The sequence below is a fragment of the Carettochelys insculpta genome, chromosome 30, assembly GCF_033958435.1.
Source record: "Carettochelys insculpta isolate YL-2023 chromosome 30, ASM3395843v1, whole genome shotgun sequence".
NCBI classification, from domain to species: Eukaryota; Metazoa; Chordata; order Testudines; family Carettochelyidae; genus Carettochelys; species Carettochelys insculpta.
Genome location: NC_134166.1, coordinates 7,909,942 through 7,925,621, shown reverse-complemented (window position 1 = coordinate 7,925,621; position 15,680 = coordinate 7,909,942). Strand labels below are relative to the sequence as shown.

Below are 15,680 nucleotides of genomic sequence, written 5' to 3'. Positions count from 1 at the left end.
GCTCAGATGCAGCCGGTTTTAAACCAGGCTGGTATCTAGACTGAGCACGAGTAGACAGCACATGGCAGAGATCCCAATCAACACACTTCCCTGCTGCCAGCTGTGGACACATTGTGATTCCACAGACCACATCAACTGTTGGCTACAAAGGCTCAGCTGCAGGGTCATTTCTGTATGCATTTAATGCATGCGCCCCATCCCCAGCATCTGGGAGTTCCTTGAACTGCCTGGACTGAGCAACAGAATTGCTCTACCTTGGTTCTTGGATGAGACCCTGAACATAAGAATGGCCATACTGGGTCAGACCAAAGGTCCATCCAGCCCAGCATCCCATCTGCCGACGGTGGCCAATGCCAGGTGCCCCAGAGAAGGAGAATAGAAGACAATGATCAAGTGATTTATCTCCTGCCATCCATCTCCTGCCCTTGTACTGAAGGCTGGGGCACCATACTTTATTCCTGGCTAATAGCCATTTATGGACCTAACCTGCAAAAATTTATCAAGCTCTTTTTTAAACCCTAATAGAGTCCTGGCCTTCACAGCCTCCTCGGGCAAGGAGTTCCACAGGTTGACTGTGCACTGTGTGAAGAAAAATTTCCTTTTATTAGTTTTGAACCTACTACCCATCAATTTCATTTGGTGTCTCCTAGTTCTTGTATTATGGGAAAAGGTAAATAATTTTTCTATATTCACTTTCTCCACACCATTCATGATTTTATATACCTCTATCATATCGCCCCTCAATCGCCTCTTTTCCAAACTGAAAAGTCCCAGTCTCTCTAGCCTCTCCCCATATGGGACCCGTTCCAAGCCCCTAATCATCTTAGTCGCCCTTTTCTGAACCTTTTCTAATGCCAATATATCTTCTTTGAGGTGAGGAGACCACATCTGCATGCAGTACTCAAGATGTGGGCGTACCATAGTTTTATATAGGGGAAGTATGATATCTTTTGTCTTATTATCGATCCCTTTTTTAATAATTCCTAACATCCTATTTGCCTTACTAACTGCCGCTGCACACTGCGTGGATGTCTTCAGAGACCCTGCAGCTGATTAGTTCTGTCTGGGTGCAGAAGCAAAGCAGCTGCAGGACCAGAGGCGGCTGCCAGGACAATGCTGTTGATGTTAGATTTTGCACAAGTGATACATGTTTAAAAGAAGCAATTTCCACTACAAATTTAAAGTTGTCCCATTCACAGCAAGCAGTGCAAGCCCTGGGTCCCACAGACACAAACTTTCTGTGCTGGGCACAGGCAAAAAAATCTCTGCAAGTCATTAGTAAGCAAATTAAAATCCCATTTATCTTTGACAACCGCTACAGGCAAACTCCTCAGGAGGCTTCTGCAAAACATCCTGTATTCTCACCAATGAACCAAGACTGCAGCAAGGTAACTACAAAACTAAACAACATTGCATATATTTCTTCTGTTAGTTCCATTAACGTTTTCCTTGCTTTACATCTCAGATGCAAATAAAGACCTAAAATAAATACTTTGCACTTACAATACTGGACCAAGATCAATTAACTCTCGTTGTTCTCCAAGTTTCATCAAAACTTATTTTGCAGGTCAGAAAAATGAGGCACACAGAGGTCAAAGTGCCACGTGAGGCAGTGGCAGAGTTTGGAAGCGAATCCAGGAGTCTGCAAAAATAACTCGTTTTCAAGGGAAAGGTGACCACACGCTGGCAACTTACAGCGAACAGCAAAAAGTGTCCAGAGATCAGCTATCAAAAGTTAATGCAGGATCAGGGCACTGGAGAACAGAGTTACTGAAGGGAAAAGAAGTTTAGCTGTTTAGGGAAAAGACCTGTTGCTAGAGATTTTGGTTTGTTTGTAATCGCATTCCAAGTGTATAGAAACCAGCTCTCCATTAAGCTGGTTTTCATACGCCTCAGACAAGGCTTACATTATGGAAAGTTTTCTAGAGCTAGCCAGAAAGCGAGGGGCAGCTTCCCACAAAAAAGTTCCATCTTCATCTACATCTTCCAAGAAGAACTTGGAGCTTTCGGTTTTTAAAATCAAAACCTAAAATACGGCAAATCTGAAATGCAGCAGTGGTGCCTTTGCTTCTTCATCCCCGTGTGAGGCAAGCCACATATCCGGGTGGACACACGCCTACTGCGTATCATGGAACATGTCATCTGGCTGCGGATCCCAACCCTTATGGAATAGGAGTAGGATGCACCTGAGATATAGCAGCATTTCAGAATCTAAAATTTCCAGTCCCACGTTCCATTTTCAATGGGAAACAAGTCAGTCTTCTGTGGAGAGCGGAGAGTTTTTGCAAAAATGTTGTTTGATCAAAGGCCAGATTCTCCCTCCCAAGAAAATGGTTTTAATGGAAAATTTTCAATCAGCTCTAAAAATCTCTCTGCAAAACTCTTGCACGATGGCACCTACCAAGTCCAAAGATCTATCCCACAATCAGACTCAGATTTACTTAATAATTGCTGTGTTGGCTCGTATGAGAGCAGACGCTGGTTTCTTTTCTGGCTCAGGCATCACTAACAGATCTGTCCATTAAGTGCCAATGACGAGGACCAAATTATGTTCACTTTATCCTCTTTTAGGCATGGAAGCAAACAATGCCTCCCCAGCATCTTCACCCTGCTACAGGAGAATAGGTCATAGCCAAGAGGATAGATACAATGTGGGTTTAGATCAGCAGATCTGAACCAATATTTCACAGCCCATTATCCATCCCAAGACATTTAGATAGTGTATGATGCAAAGGACAGACAGCATGCCGGAACACAAAGTAGCATGCCAGCTTCTTCATCAGGCAAGAGGGCTAGCAGACCTACCGAAACAGTTGTAAGAGATACACGTAGAAACAGACAGTCTATAGGCTGGCAGTGCAGTAAGTGGCTCACCAAGGGTTAATTACATTTGTTCTTTGATAAAAAACACAGTAAGTTGTTACCACCCAACAACATGTAGAGCTCACTGCCTCTGGAGTCCTGAGACAGCAATGACTCCCAGCAGCAGTTCTCTGTACAGCAGGTAACAAATGGGTTCTTCTTGTTCGGGGGTTAATCAAATACTGACCGGCCTGCCGAAGGTGGGAAGACACAGCAGCTGCAGTGGACAGCAAGGGGCAGAACTGGCCTCCAGAGAGGCCCCCCTCAAAGTCAAAGAGCGCAGAAGAATCTGCGCCACATCACTGTTACTCAGGAGAACCCTGGGGCACAGCTCTCGCTTCCAGGCAGGAGAGATCGGAGCAGGGAATTAGCAAGCAAAGAGATGCAGAAGTTCTTGGCCTGGCTCTCCAACAGGACAAGACGACTCACTGAGAGCTCACCTGCGGCTGCAGGAACTTCGTGATGTCCAGCTGGATAAACAAGGCTAAAGCAGGACAGAAGAAAGGTGGACGTGTCAGCTCAGGACACAGTCGTGGCAAACACAGAGCCATGTGCATGCACGGCCCTGGGATGTCCCCAAGAGACACAGTGGCTGCCCTGTGTTCTGCAAGCTACAGCACAGGGCTGCTGTCAGACTGGGTGAGCACACCTGCTCCTCTGGAGAAATCTGACTCATGCTGCTTTGTGATTCTGCTCCTTTCACAGCTCTCCAAAACAGCACACACAGGGGGCTCTGAGGACAGAGGCTAGAGCTGCAATCGCCCTCCACAAAGGAAACACCAAGGGCCAATGCTGGATATTTCCTTACTGCTTCAGCCAGCTTGGATCTTACACAGAGAAGAGACCAGGTAAAGGCCTCAACCGTTTAGCATCACCCTCTGGCAAGAAGCTTTGCACCAGAGGTCACCCTGACTTCAATGGGATAGGGCTGGTAAGTAGACCGACCGTGCTGTGCGCTGCGTTTTAACAGAAAAAGCCTTTGCTGCCCTCTTGTGGCTGGTTCACAGATGTCAGCGCCTGCTGCTACGGAGACAGGTACTTCCAGAGAACAATGCTTAGCCCTCACTGATGAGCCATCTAGAGCATCCCAGCGAAAGACTGGGTCACGTAGAGACCGATGGTTCAGGGAGGGTTCAAACAGGACTCCATGCCCAAGGGGTTCATTCACTGTTGTTACGTCCAGACATCAGTGTGGGACAGCACACACTTTACCTGATCGTCCTCTGTTCCCCACACAAAGCTACCGTCACTAGGATGGAAGGTCTGAGGCTCCCAACAGCCCTATCCGACTGGCCCGAGGCCAAGTGCCCAGAGATTCTGATTCATTTATGAAAGGCCCCCACAGGATCCTTACCTGTTGCTTCTGCATGAAGTGTTTGGCCATCGATGCTCCTGATTTGACAGGACAGAAATATTTTCCTTCCCTCAATCTGGTCCACTTTGCTATCCACCAAGACCACTGAACCCAGCAGAATGGGACTGTGAGGAGAAAACAGCCAACTGTTAGTGAGATCCCACTTCCTTTCCTATGCTGTGGAGTAGCGTACCTGTGAGCTGTTAAACAGCCACTGTGTTCCACCCCAGAGGTGGCTACATTTTAGTGGTGGATAAAGAAATTTAGAACTTCCTAATAGCGGTGTCCAATAGGAATTCAAAGAATTCTTTCCATATTTGCCACAGCCCACCCCACCGCCTGCTCTAACTGAATGCCCTCCCCCAGAGCCAGACACCCCTAGCCCCTCCATTTTAAATGCCAGCAACTTGCCAGAACTGCCACGCACTTCTCCCACCAAACAGTGGGGCATGTGTGCGGAGCAGGTGGATGGCCCTCTCCGCATGCAGCTCTCAGGAGGAGCTGCATTACTGCAATGTGGTGAATGTGGCTTGAGAGCCACATCCGCCACAATGCAGTGTCCTATTCGCCACAAGTGGCGACTGTATGGGTCACCACGGCCCTAGAAGATAATGTAATTAAGCTCGAGCTGAGAACATGACCTTAACAAGTAAGCTCTACTGTTCAGAGAGCAGAGCAAGTCTAAGCAGTGGCTTCCAATATTAGTTTTCACTCTAACATCATATGGTCATTCGCACTGTCACTTCAGTGCCTGCAGAGCCATCCTAGATGTCCTACTGCTCTGCTGTGCATAGACATGAACCAGCTCTTCTGAGGACTACTCAGCAGGACCTACTTATCTGTGCAACACGCCAGTGATGCAAAGAGGTGGTGCCCCCATTTCACAGATGGGGACCAGAAACAAAAAAATCTAGTGCTAGGCCCAGAGCATAAAGGGAGTCTGAACCCAGATCCCAACCAGTGCTACGTTCCTGTAAGCTGTGTGCATGTGCAGCCAAGCAGGAGAGAGTCACAGGCCACTCAGCTGATTTGCAGAGCACTCACAGCCAGCAATGTGTGTTCAGGTCTCCCTCCCCCACATTGCTCCATCCTTCACCTGCTGCCAGGAGGGACCTTCCTGCTAGCAGTACAGAACGGGATGGTGGGGGAACATGACAGTGCTGATGTCAGGGTATCCCCTTTCCCCTGCACCCCATCTCCATGGAACAGAGATGTGGGGGGACAGCCCAGCTCAGCAGAACACCATGCTGCTGAAGTCAGTGGTGGGTGACTGCCTGCCTTTCTTAAAGAGGCAGCGCTGTGTTTCTGAGCTTTCTCCTGCAGCCAGCTTACTTACACACACACACTCTCTCTCTCTCCCTCCTTCCCTCTCTCCACTTATACCTCATCTCTGCATGGCAGGGGAGCTAACAGGGCTCAGGAACAGAGCAGGACAGTTAAGTGTCTTAAAGAGACAGGCATGAGGTTCCTGAGACATGAACCCAGCAACAGCTGCCACACACCCTGTCTCTCTATTTCACCTCCACACATGCAATCTGTGTCACCCACACAGTCTGTCACCCACCTACCATCTCAGTCTCTCACACAAACTCACATGCAGTCTTTTACACTCACTCCCCAATATATACTTGTATTATTCTAATTTGATAGTTCTTGCAACGTACCTATATTCTCCATAATGTCCTTCTCTTTCAAACTGTGTTATTTAGTGTTTTGACTGTCTATGCAGTTCATTTTTACTTCTCTCGCACTTGAAGAACTCTTTGACTAGTGAGCTCTCAAATGCCTAAGCTGGCCTAGCTAGAGTAATTATCCAGATGGTAACGTTTTAAAAATATGTAGCTCTCAAATCTAGTTTTTCAGTTTCTGCTGGTGATGCCTCGTGCACGTAATAAAATTTATTCTGCAAGTGAACAGAAAATAATGAAGGAACATTGATGAGCGACTGGTTTGTGCCCAGTCAATAGTATTGCTGGCTGAGCTGAAAGCATACTCGGTGCTCTTAGATTTACAGCCCTATTCATCTAGAAAGGTTGGAGTTGTCAAACCATTCCAGAGCAGGACACAAGTTATTATTTGTCCCCTAGTTACAGACCTGTGGCACTAGATCAGTGGTGGGCAACCTGTAGCCAGTGATCCCTGTAAGCTGAGCACGTGGGCGGCCACCCAGGAGAGATCCAGGTGCCACCCAGCTGATTAGCAGAGCGCCCACAGCTGGCAGTATATGCCACATGTCCATATGCCTTAGTGCACATAAAACTTATTCCACCCACATTTCAGGTTGCCAGATTCTGCTGCTTTCTGTGTAGTTTTTCCTACCAGTATTATTAAAGTGACATGTAAAGCAAGGACACGGAAGTGAGGTTTGTGCTGATTACACTCTGACTGCGAGAGCCTTGCACTACCTCTGCATGCAATCAAAGTGCTGCTATGACTCAGTCAGCACAGCCCACAACATCTAGGCAAGTTGGCGCACTGAGCACAACTACCCTTGCCTGGGACACTCTCTTGGCTACAACAATCTTGCAGCCCACAGAGATGCAGGGCCAGTCAGGCAGCCCTCTCACCAGTCTAGGTTGTCCATCGCTGCAGTAGATGCTGCACAAGCACAGACCTAGAAGCTGGGCCCCGCCCCACAGAGCTTACAATTTCTTTGCACTGTTGTAAGCCCCCCCGAGTTTCCAGGTGGGCCCTGAAGTAACAGGGAAACCCTTTGCTCACTTACTTCTTGTAATTTATACTAAGGTTAGCGGTCATCACCTTCAACCCACCAGCAACAAATATAGCACAGCCCCCAACAGTGCTGTCGATGATCGTAGCAGTGGATCCACCGTGGGCAAACCTGGAAGGCAGACGAGAAAGGAGACATAAGAGATGACTGAACACAACCTCGAGGCATAAGAGCTGCTGCTCTCCCACTGGAATCAATTGCAGGTAATCGCATCGGTACTCGCCGGTAGGATAGTGAATATGAACACCTCACCCAGGAGGCCCTTCCAGATAGGGGCCTGGCTGAAACAGGCACACCATCCTTTTCTCAGACGGGTTAAAGAACATGGCATATTCGAAGCCTACACCTTCGGTATCCATGTTTCTGGGGAACAGGCGAGTTTCCTTCCAGTCCTTCTTAGAGACTACATTCAGCGATTCTAGTCAGGGGGAAGGAAAGGAACATCAAATGAGTGGACAGGTGCAAAGATGTTTGGAATTAAAGGGACAACCCAAGGCTAAAAACTAAAGCTCAGATGCACGAAGATCTCAGGTGACATTAGGCACCTGAATGCCTTTGTGAATCTGGGCCTAAATCCATTACATGTCTGGCTGATGACCCCTTGGATTGCTATAACTCAGATTTTACAATTTTCAGCCACTAAGGCTTTTCACATTTAATTAGGTTGAACTATAAAGCTAGGCTAGTCAATTTCACTTTCTAGTTCTCATTCATTCTCATCCACTAGCTCACAGGTGAAGTGTGAATAGTCACTGTTTGATGAGCTGTGACAAAGTACTTACTGCTGAGCCAGCCACCAAACGCAGACAGGCTCAGATGCAATCAGAAGCTCAGAGGATGAAAAGACAGTAAGGTGGTGGAGTGTGGGGGCTGGGCCCTGTTTGTTTTTAGGAAGTGAATAAATAACACTGCCTTATGGGCACCTCCAGGTACCTGAGTCTGCAGGAGAGGCTAATGGTTTGGCAGACTGGGAGCATATTCTGTGCCTACAGGGAGACGTGGAAAGAAACACAAACAGTTGCAGCAGAAACAGTGCACTTTGGACAGCACAGAGGGAGGGGAATGTTTAGATCCATGCACGGAGATGTAATGGAAAAGGAGTTCTATAGATATTCTATTTGGTAAATGACTTCTTGTGATACCGGCCACAAGACGACAGAGGCAGGAGTCAAAAAGATTAGTTACCGATCGGAACAGAATTACATTAGCTGGATAGAGAGGTAATAAGGGGTATCAGCCCTCAAGGTTCAGGATCTCAACTGAGCAGTCAGCTCCTTGGGGTTGGGATGAAACCCCATCTTTGCATAGTTATTCACTCTGGCAGGAGTATTACTAGCCACTGGCACAGACAGGATGGCTCACTGGTCTGATCCAGAACAGGCACTTACAAGTAGGAGAGTGAACAGACAGTTTGTTAGAGCTGGAGTTGATATTTACACACTGCCAGCCATGTGAGAGGGTTAGTGGTGACAGCAACAAAACACCCAGGGTAAAGAGTGGGTCTGATTTTCCCCTCAGTTACACCAACCTAACTCCATTGACCATCCTAGCAGGATTCTGAATTTACACCAGCATTGATGGAGGAAAACTCAAGTCAGTGATCCAGTTGGTGTCTTCATGGCTTTAGTGGCAATCCCCTCACATACTAGACAAGGTATGGAAGTAGGGCTGGGCGGGGAACCTATGGCCTGTGGGTCAGATCCAGCCTGTGGCTTGCCTTGATCCGGCCTGTGAGGCTTGAGGCTTCCCACTCCTTCACATCTGCAGTGGGGCAAGCCAGTGCTAGTGCTCCAACTAGCCCGCGGCCAGCTCCCCAGCTGGAGAAAGAGGGAGCCCAAATCTCACAGGACCGATCATGGCAAGTGAGACTGGACCGAGCCCAACAGCTCTGCCTGGCAGGGGTGAGGAGAAGCCCCTGTGCACTGCAGAGAGGTGCTTCCTTCAGGCATCGCCCCATCACTCCCACTGGCTGGGAATTGTGGCCAATGAGAGCGGCAGGGGCAGCGCCTGCAGGGAGTGTTATCTTGCAGCACACAGAGCTGTGTGGAGCCACAAGTGTCACCTCACCCTCCACTCCTAGAGCTGTACCAGGTAGGTGCCCCAATCTCCTGCACAGTTCCTCCCTCTTCCTCTCACCCATACCCAGCACCCCCACCCCATCTTCCTCCCACCCAGACCTCCCACCCCATTCCTGAACCCTCCCTACCACCTGGACCCGCATCTCCATCCCACTCCCCACCTTCCCAGCCCACTCTTACACCCTTCCCAGACCCTCCTGCATCCCCCCACCCCCCACTGAATACTGAACCCCTCATTTCAGCCCTACCCCAGAACCTAGGGCCCCCCCCCACAAAATCTACTAGCCACAGGCCACCTGAAGAGTTAATCTGGCCCGGGGGGAGGGGGTAAACCCTGAGCCTCAGCACCCTCCTCCTGCCCCTCCCCATCAAACTTGAGGGGAGCGAGGTGTCTTTTTCTAGGCTCAGTTGGGGAGCCATATCTGGTGAGGGCTTTTTTCCCCTCATTCTCACTTGGGGCCAGGTCCATGAGGGGTTTTCTGTCTCTTGCTTATCACTTATGCATGGCCCCTGACTAATTTTTCTCTGGGTCAGGGATCCCAGCCCATAAAAGGTTCCCCACCCCTGAAATGGGGCAAATATTTTATCCAGAATTCAAGACAGACACACACAAAAGTCTTGCCTGGTAGATGAGCAACATTAGTGCTGTAGGAAGGAATCCTTTTCCACGTCCCATCTTTACACATCTCCAGGAACCTGCTATACAAATTCATCATGTCCTGGCTCCAGCTGGAGTTGGGGAGGGCATAATCCTTCAATCGTTGGGACTGACAGACCCAGGCCTGAAAAGAAATTGTTAAAATACCATGAAGCTGATGACCATTTCCTAGGAACCCTGGTTAGCATTCATATAGCATGTCGAGCCTTCAAAGCACGATGAAAACTTTACTTCAACCCATCTGAGAAGGCAAAGAGCCAGCCAGTTGTAGTCTAAGCAGAGTCAGTCTTAGCTTTTCTGGTAACTTGATTTAAATCATGAATTTATTTGGTGATTCTCCACCCTGAAAATCATAAGAAAATAAGAAATGCATATGAATTCCCCCTTTTGGAAAACATCATACTCCCATTTACTTTCTGTGAGAAAGTTCCCATGCAATGAATGGATGCTGTTATTTACCTAGTGAAAACTGAACAGTCACAAGAAAGAATCAACTGCTACACAAATCCAGAGTCACATAAGCACAGCTCCTAAATACCTAGGGTTTGAATGGATTTTAGAGGTCCTCTAGGTCAGTCCCCGACACTGAAGCAGCTCCAAGTAAACATACACAGTGCCTGACATGTGTTTCATAACAATCATAGAATCATAGGAGCAGAAGGGACCTTGAAAGGTTATCTTGTCTGGTCCCCTAAATTCATGGCAGGATTAAGGATTAATTTGTTTTACCTACTTGTAAAAACCTCCAATGATGGGGATTCCAAAACCTCCCTTGGCAACTCATGCCAATGCTTGGCAAGACTTATAATCCGCGGGGTTCGCCAACATTTAACCTAAATCTCACGTGCTGCAGATTAAGCAAATTACTTCTCACCTCAGGCGACATGGAGAACAACTGATCACTGTTATCTTTATAACAGTCTGTCACCTATCTGAAGACTGACGTGGTCTGTCAACTCCCCATCTTGTCCAGCTATTATCTAGTGAGATTAGTTCTAGTTAGACTGAATATTAGCCAACTATTCTTAACATCTTTCCAAGGGTAGAAAAGCAGTAGTTCCTCCCACTCGGCTCAGGATGCACTTCCTAAATGGCATCAAATCAGCAATATATAATTTTTCTTCCAAATAAACAGAGTATATTTTAATGGGCCAGCAAGATATTGGTCTGTAAACACAGACTTGCAGTTGAGTCTTTTTAAAAACTTAACTTACAAACTTCCAAATCTAATTTACAGTCATTATGGATGCTATATTAAGTGACCGTACCACACACCAATAAAGTCAGTTTTGCTCTTGATTACAATCAGCTTCAGTTCAGCACCTTTGCTGTCAGGTTATAAACCCTAGCAGATCAAAGTTTCATTTTAAAAAAATAATACTTCATTTGAAGAAAAACCACCAAAGCCTGTGGAAACTTCTCTCTTGCCCTTAGGTCTTCAAACCTCAAGTTTTGGCCCATACACCATAGTGTGTTATTGTTCAGTAGACTGCTCCCTGTAACACAGTTAGCATTATTGGCACATTAGGGCTACCTACTAGAAACATTTCCAAACTACCCCTACCCGTTAACCAGAACTGCTGAGCCTCATCCATTTAGGATGAGGGTTACCAGTTAATCTATAACATCTGTTGGGAGTGAAACCCAAAACACCCAAGTTGTTCAAGCCTCAAAATGGAGGACGGCCACATGTCCCAGACAGAGCCCTTATTTTACAGGGAGTCCCAAAATGGAGGGTTGAGTTTTGTTAAGTCATTCTGACACAGCAGATTCTTCCCGCCTTTCCTGAATCGCCTCAGCACCTCCTAAGGGGTCTTCCTTCAGGGGCTTGATTATATAATTTTTCCCGCCACAAGGGCAATATAAGGCCAGCACTGAGCCTTTGGCGGTGCTGCCCATCCAAGAGGCAGAGTGGTGCGGGCTTCCACCAGCAACGAGTACCAGACACCGCAGGACTCGCCACATGAGACATTACCACTTGCAACATCAAGGACTTGAGATCAGTGTACCATTAACTCACCACTGAGGGACTGCACCAGTGCTCCTCCCAATGGGCTTTAAACTAGCCCAACAGCAGAAGGTCCTGGGCAACCCGTCTGGAACTTTGAAGAAGGGTAAATCATAAACATGTGGGTACTGATTGATTTGGGACTGACTGTTATGATTAGGGTGTTCATGTTATTTGATTAGTTTTCTCTCTCGCTCTTGGTCTGTTCACTGTAAACTATCACTTCTTAATAAATCGTCTTATGTTCGGTTTACATAATTATTGTTCTCTCTCTTTATTGGTTGGAATAATGGTTGACCAGATGACAGACACTGGCATGCAGTGACACAGGCTAGAGGACTGTCTTTGTTAGGGGTCCCAGCACAGCCTTATCCAGTCCAAATTATATTCTCTACCTAACACATCCTTAGTTTATATAACAAATGACATTTTGATTGCTGTACTGCCTTAATTTATGTGACGGTTGTGTTCCCATGCACCCTCGCATAACTGGAATTTTGTGTGAGTCAAGGACGGCTTTTTCCCTGGCAGAATGCACGTTCTGCAGTCAGGGAAGCAGCAGGAGCACTTGGAGCTCCTTTTGACAGTAAGTCTTGGGACTGGGGTAGTTAGGGGAGGGTTAAGCCTAGTGGTGGGTTGGGGCTGTGGGAGGATGTCAGGAGGGTTGAGCCTGGGGTGGATTAGGGCTGCAGAGGAGGCAGGGGGATTGAACCAGGGCCTGGGGGCCAGGATGGGCTGTGCGCCCAGCAGCCACGTCTTGCAGAGCAGCTTGATCTACTGCCAGGATTCGGATGAGTCTACCTCCTCGCACCGCGCCTCCACCCCCCTGCATGGCCTCTTCGTCAAGACCGACCCGGCTAACTCTATCCCCTCGGTGCTCACCTACCAGAGCCACCAGCCTCTGCCCGGACCCGGCCTGCAACCCAGGGAGCCCGCGGCCACCGGCCGGGCTGAGGTGCACCGCTGCTGCAGCACTGAGGCGGAGACCCAGACCAGCCACAGCAGTGTCAAGGTAAAGACAGGTGGGCCGAGGTGCTCGTGGTGGTGGCTCCACGGATGGGCACTGTCCCCTCCTCTCCTGGCTCTGGAGATGGGTGCCCGCTGTGGCCGGCCAGGGGCTCCAGGAAACCGCCAGCAGGTGCTGCAGAGAGATGCGCTGGGCGGGCAACAGCTGTGGGCAGCCATTGCCTGGAGCTGCGGCCTTTCTCCTGCTGCAGGGCGGCCACGTCCTGCTGAGGCGCACAAAATCCAAATCAGTCCTCGTAAATGCGAAGAAATGCCTCCTAAGCCGAAGTAGGGGTATTACATGAAACTCCTTGTAAAGTCGAATTCTCGTAACCCAAATGGGTGTATCTTGGGATATGACTGTATATTAATTTGTTATGTTTAAGAAAGGCAAAACCAGCTTTGTTGTAACATGGTGCTGTTAAATGCTTCACATTCCAGACAAGATATCTTCCTCTCATTATTTTCAGAGAAGTGGCCTTCTGCTCCCAGACTCCTATACTTTCATCACAATAGCATTGCAAACAGAGCCACTCATTCATTCTCTTAGCACAGAACATGGTTTAAAACCAACATACAGCTTTCACTGAGGCACCAGGGGAATGACTATAAGACACTTCTCTCCTGTTTTACATCTCTATTGCATCAGAATAGTTTTTCTCTATCTTAATGATTAGACAGGCAAGCAAGAGAAGAGTCACCTTTAAAAATACATTTGAACTGTAGCTCAATGCTGGACTTTTACATAAAATTATTTAGATGTGACCTGTTCTTAACTGTTTTCAAAATTCACTACTACTACTACTATTTGGCAATTATATAAAGCCCAATGCCATATGATGGAAAGCTTCCCTCCCGCTCCAAGAGATTTCCCTCCCTTATCTAATGATGGGGAATTGGGCAGCAGACAGGTTGAGAAGTTTAACACTGACCACTTTTGTAGATACCTTAACATCTCTGAGTTCAAGCTGAGACACTGTGGCCTAATTTTCATAAGTCCTGCAGAGTTTCTGCACCCCTGTAAAGCAGACACCCAAACCAGGCACCCAAAATCAAATCAACCCAGATGAGTGGCCACTTTTGACAAAGATGGACAGCAACCCAGTTGCGTCTGAAAACCTTTTATGACTCCCTGTCCCCTGCTCGGCCTGTGCATCTCTCAAACAGGGAACCGGTACTCACCACCGCATTCCAGAGTGGACTGCACGGAGCAGCAGGAATGAACCCTCCAATGACTCGGCACCGTGATACCTTTATGCCTGGGCAGAGGACTGCACTGTGACCAAGCCTCCACATCAGCCTCACACAATTTCTCCACATGGCTTCTACTGCAGAGATACCAAACGTTGAGCCTTGCTCTGGGGGACACAGCCCTCAATGTTGCCACTGTAGTAAAGGAAGTCAACGATGCTGCCAGGTGCCATGAACAAGAGCCCCTTGGTTCAGGCTTCTGGTGACTTCAGAGGGGGTGTGCTCACCAGAGGGTGATTTCACAAGTGCTCACTAGCAGCATGGTGGGAAATTCCACCGAGCTCAGTGGAGGCAAAGGCTGGACAGGGATTTTGACAGCAACCCGCCCTCCCCGTCTCCCCTACCAGGGACCCAGCAGGGAGCAGACTGGCCTCAGCCAGGCTGTAACCCCAGCACGTGGCTTTACAGCTTGCGGCTGCACCGCTAACCCGACAAGGGCTCGGAGGGGCCTGGCTTAGGGCCCCTCCCAGGGCCAGGCTACAGCAGCTCCCAGCAAGGAATTGGGGGGTGTTGCGAGGAGCCGGGGGGGGGAGGGGCAACAGCCTGACCTTGAACTCGCACGATGACCTCCCCCAGGACACTGAGTGACCTCTGACCCCGGAATGACTTCCCGGCCCCAGCAGGGATCCGCCCGGATCTCTAACCTTAGGCGGCTCTGAGCTGACCCCAGCTGTACGGGGGGGGGGGAGGAGCTTCCCGCTGACCTTTAACCCTCAGACCTGGCGGCAGCGCTATCAACTGACCCGCCGGCTCCACTCCTGCCCTCCCACGAGCTCCGCCGGCAACCCCCGCCCCCCCGACCGGCTGCGATGCTGCGGCGCGTGACCAGGCTGACGCTTCCGGCGCCGCGGTCCTCGTTTGCCAGGGGAACCTGGAGACGCTGGAAAGCCGCAGTCTCGTTCCCGTCCCGTGGGCGGGGCCTCGTGCGATTCCCCGCCCATAGACAGCGCCCCCTGCCGTCCCATGTAGAGCGGCACCCGCAGGGCTCGCCGCAGACCCTATAGAATCGTTCCTGAGTTCCGCTGTAGCCCTTGTAGCCCCTCCCAGACTCTATAGAGGCCCATGTAATTATCCTCAGCTTACCCATAGCTCCCTCAGGCTCATCAAGCTCGCATAGTTCTCCCCCAGATCCCCTATAGGACCCTACACAAACCTTCCAGGTCCTTATATAGTTCCTTAGGCCTGTCTGTTGCCCTATATAGCCCCCACTACCAGCCACATAGCCCCATACGCTTCTATACCAGGTAGGTCTCGTTGACATAAAGCTTGTAAGGTCCTTCATACCGTATGCAGGAAATCTCTGTCCCCTCACTCATGTGAAAGTGGCTAAGGGACAAGCAGTGAAGAATATGTGATCCCGCCAGTTGCCAAATGAATCCATAAAAGTTTATGTGTCGGGCCCGGGTTTTTATCTAATTCCTTTGAGAAAGGGAACGGGGTTCTTTGAAAGGTTATTTGGTCGTACAAACCAGTATTTCCCAGCAAAGTTTCAGTGTTCTGTCTGGGGGGAAAAGTGAACTCTGGTAATTAATCTGAACTTTTCAAATGGACAAGGTAAAATGGAAAACAGAAGGATGAGTTTTTACAATTGTACAGGACTGTCCTAACTTTTTACCCAGTGCCACATCACAGAAGAGTACTTGGCCAGATGATTTTACGGTCTTGTAAGTGCTGTGAAATGGCTTCCCATGACATCATGCAGGACAACAAGAAGTCTTGTGGCACCTTATAGA

General features: G+C 48.8%; 1 protein-coding gene across 5 annotated transcripts; it reads right to left on the bottom strand.

The window, feature by feature from the left end:
• Positions 1 to 1,300: 1,300 nt before the first annotated feature.
• Positions 1,301 to 14,840, bottom strand: LOC142003657 (acyl-coenzyme A thioesterase THEM4-like). Of its 5 annotated transcripts, none has more exons than XM_074980789.1 (8): positions 14,592 to 14,840; positions 13,879 to 14,082; positions 9,648 to 9,807; positions 7,200 to 7,365; positions 6,988 to 7,058; positions 4,217 to 4,341; positions 3,303 to 3,346; positions 1,301 to 2,611 (listed from the first exon to the last, which is right to left on the bottom strand). In XM_074980789.1, the coding sequence occupies exons 2-8, from the start codon at positions 14,014 to 14,016 to the stop codon at positions 2,506 to 2,508; spliced, it is 810 nt and encodes a 269-aa protein (XP_074836890.1). In that variant the 5' UTR covers positions 14,017 to 14,082; positions 14,592 to 14,840; the 3' UTR covers positions 1,301 to 2,505. The 5 variants fall into 5 exon arrangements, with proteins under 5 accessions (XP_074836890.1, XP_074836891.1, XP_074836888.1 ...); XM_074980790.1 differs by having other exon boundaries at positions 6,942 to 7,058; positions 14,652 to 14,840; XM_074980787.1 differs by having other exon boundaries at positions 14,652 to 14,840.
• Positions 14,841 to 15,680: the final 840 nt, after the last annotated feature.